We start from the raw sequence: 12,519 nt of genomic DNA, 5'->3' as shown, positions 1-12,519 counted from the left end.
GCTAATGGTAAACTAAAAGTGTGACCATTAGAAAAGATGGCTAAAGGCCAAAGAATCTTCAGGAAGAAATCATCTTGGGAATTGATGTCAAAAGTATCTAGCACATCCAAATGTCAGCAAAACCGCTCCTTTTCTTAAAGTAAAAGCATGCCAAGATTTCCCTACGGTATTTACAAAGAACTTTGTTGCTTGATCTAATCATTAGGGTTTAAAAGAAAACAGAGTCTCTGAAATAAGTGTTCTTGTCCCCTTACTTTCTTCTAAAACTACTAATATTCTAGTAGCATGATATGCTACTCACGTGAGCACAAAGCTGTGCTTGTAAAAGAGCAGGACTTCTTGGAAATGACAAAATGGTAAATTACCCTGGAAAGCAAATGGTCTCAGGTCATTCTGGCTCCTCTGCCCTGAGATGAGGTGAACATGTTTGTGGCTACAGGAATTCGTTTTCCATAGATCTCATACAGATATACAGTCTCAAGGGTCCTCAGTTAAATGTTTTCTGTCATAATACTCAGCGTGTTGATGTGTTGAGGACCAAAAGGTGATTTCTTATTCAAAACAGAACAAAAGTATACTTACCTGGAGATGGATTTCCAGAATCTTCTTGGATCATTTTAGATAGTTACAGAAGTAACCTGACCAAGATCAGCACCCCCTACCCATACCCTAGGGCTTGGATCCTGGAAAGATGCAGGGTAATTAACAAATGTTGGGCTAAAGACGCACTCCTAGAACTTAATACAAATGAGAAAAACCCTCCGTGACATTCAAACCATTTTGCTGTAGTTACAGAAAACATGAAACTACATTACCATCTCTTAAGAGGGAAGCTATTGAAAACTGATTTTCTTAGTCTCAAATCTAACCTGTTTATGTGATTAATTCATAACTAGAGGTCCCTCATCGTGTATATACCATGACAGTCTCCTTAAGTACATTGCACTCTATTTGAAGCTTAAAATTAGAAAGGACCAGTTCTCCATTTCCCTTAATTGTCAGAACCACGATTTAGCAAATACTTATGTCCCTTTAGGTACTGTTTGCAAAGGCTGTACTAATACTAAACCAAGTGCAGGGCTTTATCAGAAAACACAGGCATGCCGAGAATAGCAGGGAAGCTTATGATACACGGTTGTAAGATAAAATAGCTGTCTTGGAATTTTTTCCCAACTTATATTCTTTTAACTCCAATTTCTTCTGCCACCCACTCCTCACAACACTTTCCCCAAAATAAGACAAAGGAAAACATTTGGGTGACATACAAAAAGACAATTAATATTTATTTTACTCAAGCTTTTCTGTAAGAAGTTAAACAAAATGATCCTCATTTGAAGGCATTACCAAAAATGTTAACATTGTTTCACGTATCCCTTCAGTGCGGGATGAAGAACACACTTATCTGAATGAAAGAATAGGAATGACCATCCTTACAGTGGCTTTACTTAGATATGTGGAGAAAACAAATCCATAAAGGTTAGACATAAAATAGCACATGAACCTACTAGTTTCCTACAGGTAGTGGGAATTCCACTGATGTGTTAAAGTCTCCAAGAGCTCTCAAGACCTGGGGATCAGTTGTCAGCAGTTATAAAACAGCCGTAGGTACTCCCATAATTCACTGCCCACTTTTCCCTCAACTATTTTACCACTAAAAGAGCAAGATGGAAACACCCCCGCTCCCAGCCCACTCCCAGGCTGCAGGACTGTAGGCGTCAGTTCTCTGGGTAATCAGAATATCAAAGCATCCCCTCCCCGCACTGCCATCTAAATAGGATGACAGGAAAAATGGCTTTGGGTGAGGCATTTAGGTGTTTTGTTTCGCGGAAGTATAAGAGCTGGCTAGGAAATCATCTCATCCCTACACAGGAAAACCAAATATTCTTTCTAGAGAAGAGTAGGACAGAATAGCACATCCATGCCCGTCTCCCAGCCTCAGTCTGACCTCAAATATAAAAGCAGGGGGAGGAAACACCTTGCCATCTGCCATTGCCACGAACCCCAATTTCCTCAGGAAAGCCAGGGCACAGTTCTCCTGCACTGTGCCCACACCTGAAAAGAGCAGGGATGTCTGATCTCCCTTCCCTAAGAGCAGGAATTGGAAGTAGCATTATCTTATTAATACAAATGGATGAATGTTTGGAGAACTTGTGATATAGAGTTCTCAAGTTCCTACCAGTAATCTGAGTCTATGTGTGTGAGGAGAGAAACATTGGAGGGGGCCTTCTCATTTCCACACTTTAAATATGGAGGAAGTAGAAGTAGAGGGAATATATATATATATGGATACGTTGTGGGGATGGGTGAGAATGGAGCCTTAACATATGCAAAAAAAAAATACAAACGTTGGAGCCTTGGATGGCTGGTTATCAATATAAGAAACAAAACCTACTAATAACCATTTGTGGGAGTAAGGGAAAAGAGAAAGACACAACTATTCTTTTTTTCTCAAGCAAATAGCAAAGTTCTAGGTGACGATAATAACTGTTTTCTGTTTATAAAATGCATACAGAAACAGTAAATGCTTCAAATAAATGCAGAGTCACACAGAAGTTACAAAATATGCGAGAATTAGTCATTGTTTCTCAGTCTACTCACACTTTTCCTGAGATGCAAATTACTCCCTGCTCCTCTAGGTGCTGTGAGCAGATTTATATTCTAATTGCTCATGAGAGGTGAAAGACTACACAGAAGGGAATGAGGGAGATGCAAAAGGGGAAATCGAGGTGGGAAGTGGGGTGTTGAAAGGTCTGGAAAATAACTGGTGGGGAGAAAGAACTGAGGAGACCCAACTAGACTGTGAATTCTTTGAGGGAGTTGGTGCCTCACACCTGGGGGCCTAACACAATCTGGACGCAGAGTAAATACTTGATTTGAGTAGCGGAGGTGAAGAAAAAACAATGCATCATTAGAGACTGTGTCGTTCAAACTCTAATACCCAATAAGTCATTCTGCCTCTACTGCCCTTAAAAGCCTGAAATGGCTTTGAAAGATCTCAGTAAAGAAGCTGCTTCTGCTTTTTCTGTAGTCACGGCCAACATGGATGCCTGGGCCTTTCAAAGCAGAGGAAAATGCTGCTGGAGGGGATGAAGATTCCGGACTATTAAAGAGTTTTAATAGCCATAGCCATTACTCAGTGGGATCCCAAACAACAGATAACAGATTTTATCAATTTTGTTTGCTAGATGTTCTCTATGACTCAAGTTTGACTTTAGCATTTGCACCCAAAATGAGTTCTCCTACAAATAAAATTTGTTGGTATTATTTGAGACAAAGAATACAAAGCAGGCATAGGTCCCTCAGGAAGTTGTCACAACTCTTGATAAGATTAACTCGACTGCCATCATCACTTTTTGCTTTTGTCCTCTAGTTTGAAGCCTTAGCAAAAGACGTCTGCTTTTTATAATTCAACGAAAATGACTCCACTCTTTTCTCCAAAGGGCCCATTATTATTTTTAGTTTTTCGGTGCACGGCTCAACATAAAGACCTGTGGCTCTTATGAGCTGCCTGTTTTTAAATGGTCCAGTAGTTTCGGTTTCCATTTAACAAGTTCCCAGATAACAAATGGAAAACGGAATGAATCTTCACAAGGTCACATTGAAGGTTAAAATAAATCATCCCCATCACTGAGAGGCTCTCTTCAGGCTTTCTATCAGCACTACAGAGTCAGTTTCCTCTTTGGTTTGCTTCTCACAGATGTCGTACTTCTTCCAGTGCTGGAAGGGAAGAAAAAACACATACACGATGACTTTTCTAAACAGTGTTCTTTCCCTGAGTACTTGTAGCCAATGCTTATTTTTAGGTTTGTGTTCATGGAACCCTGAGTATATGTTTTCCTGTTTTGTTTGGAGTCTTTTTTTTTTGACCTAAGAATCTTCATCTATTTGAACAATCAATTAAACAAAACAATCAGGAATTAACGTTAAAGGTGAAAAAACCATGGGACTGTTATATGATATTTAATAGCTATCTCAAAAGATAAACAAATGTGGACACCTCCAAAATTGGAAACGAAGTCTTTTGAAGAAGAATAAAAGAGCAGCATGCTTTCCTTACTTCAACTGTTTCTATCTTTATTTTTTTACCACTCAAATTTGACCATTGCTCCAGAGATGTAATAGGCTCAAAAAGGCGTCAAGGTGAATGGCAATATATAAAATGTCCCAAAAGTCTTAGTGCAGTTAAAAGTTTTGAAAGACCTTGCATTAACAGCTTCATGTAACATCATTTGCTAGAACAGGGAATTATGCATATAAGGTAAGCTCATCTTGAACTCAATTTAAGTGTGTATCTTATGGTGAAAGCCAATATCCTGGTCCTTGCCTTCCTTCCTTACAAGTCAAAGGAAAGGGTGAAATGTGAGCTCAATCCCCTCATCTGTAAAATAAAGTTGTTAGACTAAACCAGGGGACTGCAAACTATGGTCTAAGGGCCAAATCCAGCAGGCTGCCTGTTTTTGTAAATAAAGTTTTATTGGAACAGAGCCACCCCCATTTGTTTCTGTATTGTCTACGGCTGTTTTCATGCTACAACAGCAGAGTTGAGTTGCTGTAACAGACCAAAAGGCTTGCGAAACCAAAAATATTTACTATCTGGCTCTTTACAGAAAAAGTTTGCCAATCCCTGCACTAGATTATTTCTAAGCTCCATTTCTGCTCTGTTGTTTTCTGGTTCTATAAGCCTAGAAAAGGAAATGGAAAGAAGGAAAAATAGAAACAAGCAACAATGATGATTCAGCTGCCTCAGGTTGTGCAACTGGAGATGGACTCAGCAGGTCAGGAGCATCCAGTCTTAGAGAACATATGGAGAGAAAAGTTGGAAAACACTGTTTAAAATATCCAAATTCTACTGAGCCCTGTGCTCTGTAGAGCCTGTGAGCCACAACCACTGAAGCCTGCACACCTAGAGCCCGTGCTCCGCAACAAGAGAAGCCACCGCAATGAGAAGCCCACGCACCGCAACGAAGAATAGCCCCCGCTCGCCGCAACTAGAGAAAGCCCGCGCACAGCAACAAAGACCCAACGCAGCAAATAAATAAATAAATAAAATTAATTTTTAAAAATATCCAAATTATTCTAAATAATTATTTAACCCTGATACTCCTAGTAGAATGGCTAAAATAAAAAACACTGACAATTCCAAGTGCTGATAAGGATGCAGAGTAACTGGATTTCTCATATATTATTGGTAGAAACGTAAAATAGCACAGCCACTATGGAAAACAGCCTGACAGTTTCTTATAAAACAAAATATATACTTACTGCATGACCCAGAAATCTCACTCGCAGGTATTGACCCAAGAGAAATGAAAACATGTCCACACAAAGACCTCTACATGAATGTTTATAGCAGCTTTATTCATAAAAGCCAAAGACTGGGAATAGTTGTGATATCCTTGAACAAGTGAATGGTTAAATAAACTGTGCTACAGCCATATCATGGAATACTGCTAAGCAAGAAAAAGCAATGACATGCAACAACGTGGGTGTGTCTTAAATGCATTATGCTAAGTGAAAGAAGCTAGACTCAAAAATCTATGTATTGCATGATTCCATTTATATGATATTCTGGAAAAGGCAGAACTCTAGGGACAGAAAAGAGATCAGTGGTTGCAAGGGTACAGGACCGGGGAACGGGGTGTACTGCAAAAGGGCATGAGGGGACTTTTGGGGGGGATGATGGAAACTTTCTATATCTTGATTGGAGCGGTGGCTACAAAATTGCATACATTTGCTAAAACTCTTCTAACTGTACACTTGTGAAGAGTAAAATTTATGGTATGTAAATCAAATCAACAAAGCTAATTTTTTAAAAATGTGAAATGCACACACTTCTAATAAAAAACAATCTGAAAAAAATTACATAACCTTAAAATAATGGCTTATTCAATAAATGGCACTAAGACAACTGGCTAAACATTTGAAAAATAAAGTTAAACCCTACCTCACAGCCTACACGGATAAACCCCCTATGGGGGTTAAAGACCTATATGTGAAAAATAAAATCAAATAAGTCCTGGAAAAATGTATTAAGGAACAATTATATAAATCTGCAGTAGGAAAGGGCTTTCTACACATAAAAAATAAAGGAAGATTTGACTGCATAAAAAAACTTCTGTACATCATTAATCACCCTAAATACAATACAAAGACAAACATCGACGACAAACCAAAGGATTACTAACTGATGTATAAAGAGCTTTACAAACCACCAGGGAAAAGACGAATATTGCAGGGCAAAAATGGACAATGAACAAGGATTTCACGAAAGAATTAATTCAAGCCAATGAACATGTGAAAAAATACAAAACCTGATATGTAAATTTAAAACAAGATGCCCTGGACTTATATATACTACCAAATGTAAAATAGATTGCTAGTGGGAAGCAGCCGCATAGCACAGGGAGATCAGCTCTGTGCTCTGTGACCACCTAGAGGGGTGGGATAGGGAGGGTGGGAGGGAGGGAGACGCAAGAGGGAGGGGATATGGGGACATATGTATATGTATAGCTGATTCACTTTGTTATAAAGCAGAAACTAACACATCATTGTAAAGCAATTATACTCCAATAAAGATGTTTAAAAAATAAAAATAAAATAAAACAAGATGCCCTTTTCTCATCTAACACACTGGGAAGAATTTTTTTAAAAATTAGATATATTCATGTGGGCAAAAGCATGGCCAAACAACCACTGAGACACACTACTGGTTGGTATGTAAGTCAGTACAACCTAGTTGTAATCAGTGCTTCTTGTGAAAAATTTAAGTGTGTGTATTCTAATGCCACCATTTCCTTAATATGAAGGAATCATACCCTAGATATGTAACCAGAGTGTTTAATTTGACAGCATAGAGTATATGTTTTTGTACGTCAGTAAAATAGATCTACCTCATTTCCTTTGACCTCTGTATAATATTTCATTGCATGACTGCACCATAATTTATTTAAGCAGTATCCTTAATAGATATTTAACCTGTATATCCTTTCTGGATGACAATTTGTCAATAACAGTCAGAGTTTAAAATGTATATAATCTCCTTTGATCCGGCAATCTTACTTGCAACAATTTATCCCAAGAAAGTAATGAAATATATATGTTAATATTAGCTGTGAAATGATGCCTATAACAATGAAATTTAGAATTCATCTAAATGACCAATGATAGGGAACTGGTTAAGTACACCATGATATATTCACACAGTATGATACTATTTAGCCATTAAAAAGTATAGGGCTCACAGGGAGATCAGCTCGGTGGTTTGTGACACCTAGAGGGGTGGGATAGGGAGGGTGGGAGGGAGGGAGACGCAAGAGGGAAGAGATATGGGAACATATGTATATGTATAACTGATTCACTTTGTTATAAAGCAGAAACTAACACACCATTGTAAAGCAATTATACTCCAATAAAGATGTTAAAAAATATATATATAGGGCTTCCCTGGTGGCGCAGTGGTTAAGAATCCGCCTGCCAATGCAGGGGACACGGGTTCGAGCCCTGGTCCAGGAAGATCCCACATGCTGCAGAGCAACTAAGCCCATGAGCCACAACTACTGAGCCTGAGCTCTAGAGCCCACGAGCCACAACTACTGAGCCTGCGTGCCACAACTACTGAAGCCCACACGCCTAGAGCCCATGCTCTGCAACAAGAGAAGCCATGGCAATGAGAAGCCTGCGCACCGCAAGGAAGAGCAGCCCCCGCTCGCCGCAACTAGAGAAAGCCCACGTGCAGCAACGAAGACCCAACACAGCCAAAAATAAATAAATAAATAAATTTATTTATTTTTAAAAAAAGAAAAAGTATATTATAGAACCAGGGTTGGCAAACTTTTTCTGTAGATGGCCAGATAATAAACATTTTCAGCTTTGAGGGCCATATAGTCTCTGCTGTTGTAGCATGAAAGCAGCCATAGACAATATATAAATGAATAGGCATGGCTGTGTTCCAACAAAACTTTATTTATGGACACTGAAATTTGAATTTCATATTATTTTCTTCTTTATATTTTTTCAACTACTTAAAAGTGTAAACACCATTCGCAGCTTGCAGCCTGTACACAAACAACTGGCAGGCAGGAGTTGGCCCATGGTCTGTAGTTCACAGAGAAATCCTATGAGGAAGGTAGTGGATGGCAGCATAGCTTTTGCATTTCCCCAAATGCCACTATAAAAACCACAAGTAGGAAAGGTAAGCAGGGTAAGTAGGAAAGCAAAGCCAAAATCCACGGACACAATCTGCAACAAGACCAGATGAAAGTGATGCCCCCATGAACCCTGAAATATGAGCAGGTAGGGACAAATTAGAGATGCTACAAGAGCAAAGTGGCATTAGCTATGGGAAAGCATGGAGAGGGAATCATCAGGGCATCTGATAGATCTGAGAATTCTAAAACAACTCACTCAAACTTCAGCAAGCTAATTTATGAACAATAAGTGAGTCTGGCAGGGGTTTGCACTGCCAAAAGAGTGACCAAATGCAAGGAGTCCACAGAACAGCCTGAGAGCCACCTGAGCCCTATGAACTCTCAAAACCATCCAAAGCTCCCTTCCTGGGCAAAGTCCCACTCTGAAGACTTTATAGCTGGGTGACAAGATTAATTTTTCTCTTTTGGTTATCTGTATTTCTCATTTCTCTATAATAAACATATTTCTTTTAAAAGAAAAATTATTTTAATTTAAAAAATGCACCCTGAATGTTACATTTTCATTGGTTTCTGCTCATTAGACCCAATGCTTAACTGTGTTGGACAGGAAAAAAGCAATCAGAACAGTGCAGCAGAAATGGCTTCTAAGAAAACATTAATTTTTTAATTGCCTTTTTTCATTCCTGAAACTTTGATTACTCTATTTTCACCCATCATCAGCATCAGGGCCTTTGCCTGAGCACTGCTTCTATGAATATGTCTATGTAAGGTAAAAGGGACAAAGGCAAAGGCTCTGACCTGTTATTCAATTTTGTGAATTATATGTCAGTCTAATTTTAAAATTACTTGTAGAAAAAAAAATCCACAAAATTACAGTCCATAATTCAATTCTTACCCTGCTGATTTTTTAAACAAGGTAATAAACAATAGAATAATGGCCAAAGATGAAAAACATCCTAGATGAAAAAAAAATCAGTGTTTGGGTGGTGAACACAACTGGCTTTTAGCTGTTTGTCATCCTAGAAAAATACATGCATGTATATACAATTTTTTTAAAAGAAAGAAACAAAAGTCATAGAATAATGGAACATCAAGTTTCAATTTAAGAGTACTTTCAAGATTTGGTTATTTCCCACAGTGAATTGCCAACAGAGGTGAAGTGGGTTTCATGCACCTAAGCACCACGCAAAACACTGGCCTTGTGTGTACAAGTCAGCTGATTATGCGCCCCCATCTTCTTCAGAGCAACAGTCACAATAGAAAGTTGTACAATATGAATTGTAGATCCCCACGCCTTAAAAATCACTGCAGCTTAAAAAGAACTTGTTGAATGCGGTGTGGAGGGGACTAATTTGGTACCATTTGAGGTGGCTATCAATTCAAACCCTCACTTTAAAAATTGATAATTAAAGGGAAAGAATTAAACATGTTTCCTGCCTTTCTAGCAGAAACCGAATTTCAGAACAACTAAGAAGCCTAGTTGAGGACTGAAAGCAGTGCTCTGTAGGAAAGTGTTAGCTTATAAATGTAGATTAAATGATAGATGAGAAAAATCATCATCGTTTCACAACCCCTAATGAGATTATTGATTCAAGCAAGGATACTAATTGGCCAATAAAAAGCATCAGCTGAAGAGCTGACAGGGTGCTAACATTACCACCACACAGATTATCTTCAGGTGGCAAGGGGAGGAAACGTGTAGATGGCAGGAGGGGACATGCTATTATCACCTTAAATACAGTGGTCCATCTCACTAATGGTGGGACAACTGGATATTATCTGTCTCCTGACAATTGGGACAGTTGGAAATATTTAAATATGGACTGAGTATTAGATGATATTAAGGAATTAATAATTTTTAAAGTGCGGCCATGCTATTTTGGCTATGTAGGAAAGCGATCTTAGCTTTTAAAGATACACACTGAAGTTAAAAAAAAAAATTCAGCAGTATTTGGAAGTCAATTCCAAGTTAAAAAGCTGCTTTCCAATCAGGAATTCAAAACTGGCACAGTACTGAAAATGTAATTGGTTTCCAAGAAGCGGAGGAAGAATAGATAATATTTTATGGATGAAAAAGAAATGCAGATGCAGAAGAGAAGCAATTCCCTCCGCAAAGCCCCCCTACCCCGCAAATATGGCCAGCAGCCCAATTAGTCACACAGAAAAGGCAAACAGCAAAGCAACAGGAAAAAATGCTGTTGGCCAAAATGTTACTACAGTGATGAACAACATTGTCAAAACAGTAGAAACCTTAAGGAAAATGATACAGAAGATTTAATTTATTGGTGGCCACACCTAAATAAGTTGTTTTTTTTTTTAACAACCACTACTGATGGTGCAGCGTGGAAGAAGAAAGTGTTTAGAAAGGGCATGGATTCTTTCTTGGGATTAGAAGTTGGTAAATTTGGGCTACAATGGCTTCTACTTCAGGTTCTGCAATTCTCTCTCTATGTGATAGTCCTTGAGAAATTTCTCCATGGTCCCCAATGTCCCCATCTTTAAAGTGAGGAGTTGGACTAGAATCTAGAGTTTTGAAAATTTATAGTTAAAGACAACTAAACATGTAAACATACACCTCATTAGATGACCTCTAGGGCAATGTTCACTCCATAATTATTCATTCCCTAATTCGATGATTCTAGAAGTAAAAGGACAGTCTTCCTGATGCATATGCAGTTCAATTTTCGAGAACTGCTGCCATGTAGAGAAAGTAGATTATTCATTTGGTTAAAAAGCAAACATGGAAATTTGTTCTATTACCCTTTCCCCTGTCTGGCATTTTTATTATACTTTTAGTTTTAAACACTGATTTTATTTAATGGTCTGCAACCACCGCAAACAAAAACATCTTATGCTTTTAGTGGTCCATCTTGTCAGTGTATCCACCTCACTAAATTATAGAATTATCTGACTCATCAGGACAACATATTATCCTCTAGACAGCAAATTGAAAAAAAGCAATTTTCCCATCTCTGAGAAAGATAATTGATCTGATTTTGCTGTCAATGTTACCATCATTCACTCTATCACCCAGGCTTGAAACCTTGAAATTATTTTTTACTCTCGCCACCTTTCATCACCCACACAGAGTCACCAAGTCGTAATGAGTTTCCTTTAATAATGTCTCTTGCATCAATCTCCTCTGCTACCACCTAAATTCAAATCCCTATTATCTCACAAACCTGGATGACCACAATATTCTCTTTTCCCTTAATGACTTGTACAGCGTTTCTTTTTATTATAAAAGTAATACATGCTCATTACAGGCAATTTGGAAATTTCAGAAAGGTAGAGAGAGAATAATATCAATTATCCACAATCTTCCTGCCCAGAGATGATTATTTTGACCCATTTCCTTCCACTCATTGTTCTATGTATATATTGATGCGTTTTTTATAAAAATTAGGATTGTAATACACTACACATTTATGATATGTTTCTTACACTTACACCATGAGTATTTTGCTAGGACATTAAATGCTTTGAAAATCTAACTTTTTTTTAAAATTTATTATTTATTTATTTATTTATTTTGGCTGTGTTGGGTCTTTGTTTCTGTGCGAGGGCTTTTTCTCTAGTTGTTGCAAGCGGGGGCCACTCTTCATCGCGGTGCACGGGCCTCTCACTATTATGGCCTCTCTTGTTGCGGGGCACAAGCTCCAGACGCGCAGGCTCAGTAGTTGTGGCTCACGGGCCTAGTTGCTCCGCGGCATGTGGGATCTTCCCAGACCAGGGCTCGAACCCATGTCCCCTGCATTAGCAGGCAGATTCTCAACCACTGCGCCACCAGGGAAGCCCCCAAAAACCTAACTTTTTAAAAAACTTATTCTTGATTGTTGATGTTTCCTTAGTTTCTAATTTTTCGTTTTAAAAACAAATGCTACATTGACCATCCTTGTACCACTGTTGGATTATTTCCCTAAAATAGATTCTTAAAGAAGTAATTACAAGATCAAAGATTCTTGTTACATTTTACCAGGTTGCCCTCCAGAAAGAACACATACCATTTTACAGGCCCACCAGCGTTGCATGAAAAGTGCCAGTTCCCCACTCACTTGTTAACACTGGATATTATCACTTTTTAGAAATTTATTAAGCTGGAAATTTATATCTCATCAATGCTCTGGTTGTATGTCTTGTATATATCAGTGAGTCCAAACATGTTTTCACAGACATTGGACATTTGTGTCATGGCACTTTGACTGTCTTCATTCTGCTAAAAGGGGTAGCAAACTCAAATGCTTTTCAGGGGTCTGGCATGTTAGGTCAACATGTGAAACCACAGTGGGAATTAGGAATGGTAGGGCCTGAGATGAACTGGTAGAGTGCATGCCCTGCTTAAGATCCCAAATTGAAAAATTTTAAATACACC

The 12,519-nt window shown here is 38.4% G+C and overlaps 1 protein-coding gene across 1 annotated transcript in view; it reads right to left on the bottom strand.

The window, feature by feature from the left end:
- Window positions 1-1,257: 1,257 nt before the first annotated feature.
- IL13RA1 (interleukin 13 receptor subunit alpha 1) overlaps window positions 1,258-12,519 on the bottom strand; it is a 66,136-nt gene continuing 54,874 nt past the window's right edge. Inside the window, exon 11 of the mRNA XM_057538814.1 lies at window positions 1,258-3,717. Coding sequence (XP_057394797.1) covers window positions 3,625-3,717 — 93 coding nt within the window. The 3' untranslated portion in view covers window positions 1,258-3,624. The remainder of the gene's footprint in view (window positions 3,718-12,519) is intronic.

Source organism: Balaenoptera acutorostrata, chromosome X (genome assembly GCF_949987535.1).
Source record: "Balaenoptera acutorostrata chromosome X, mBalAcu1.1, whole genome shotgun sequence".
NCBI lineage: Eukaryota > Metazoa > Chordata > Mammalia > Artiodactyla > Balaenopteridae > Balaenoptera > Balaenoptera acutorostrata.
Note: the sequence above shows the minus strand (reverse complement) of the source record. Positions and strands in the feature narration are given on the sequence as shown.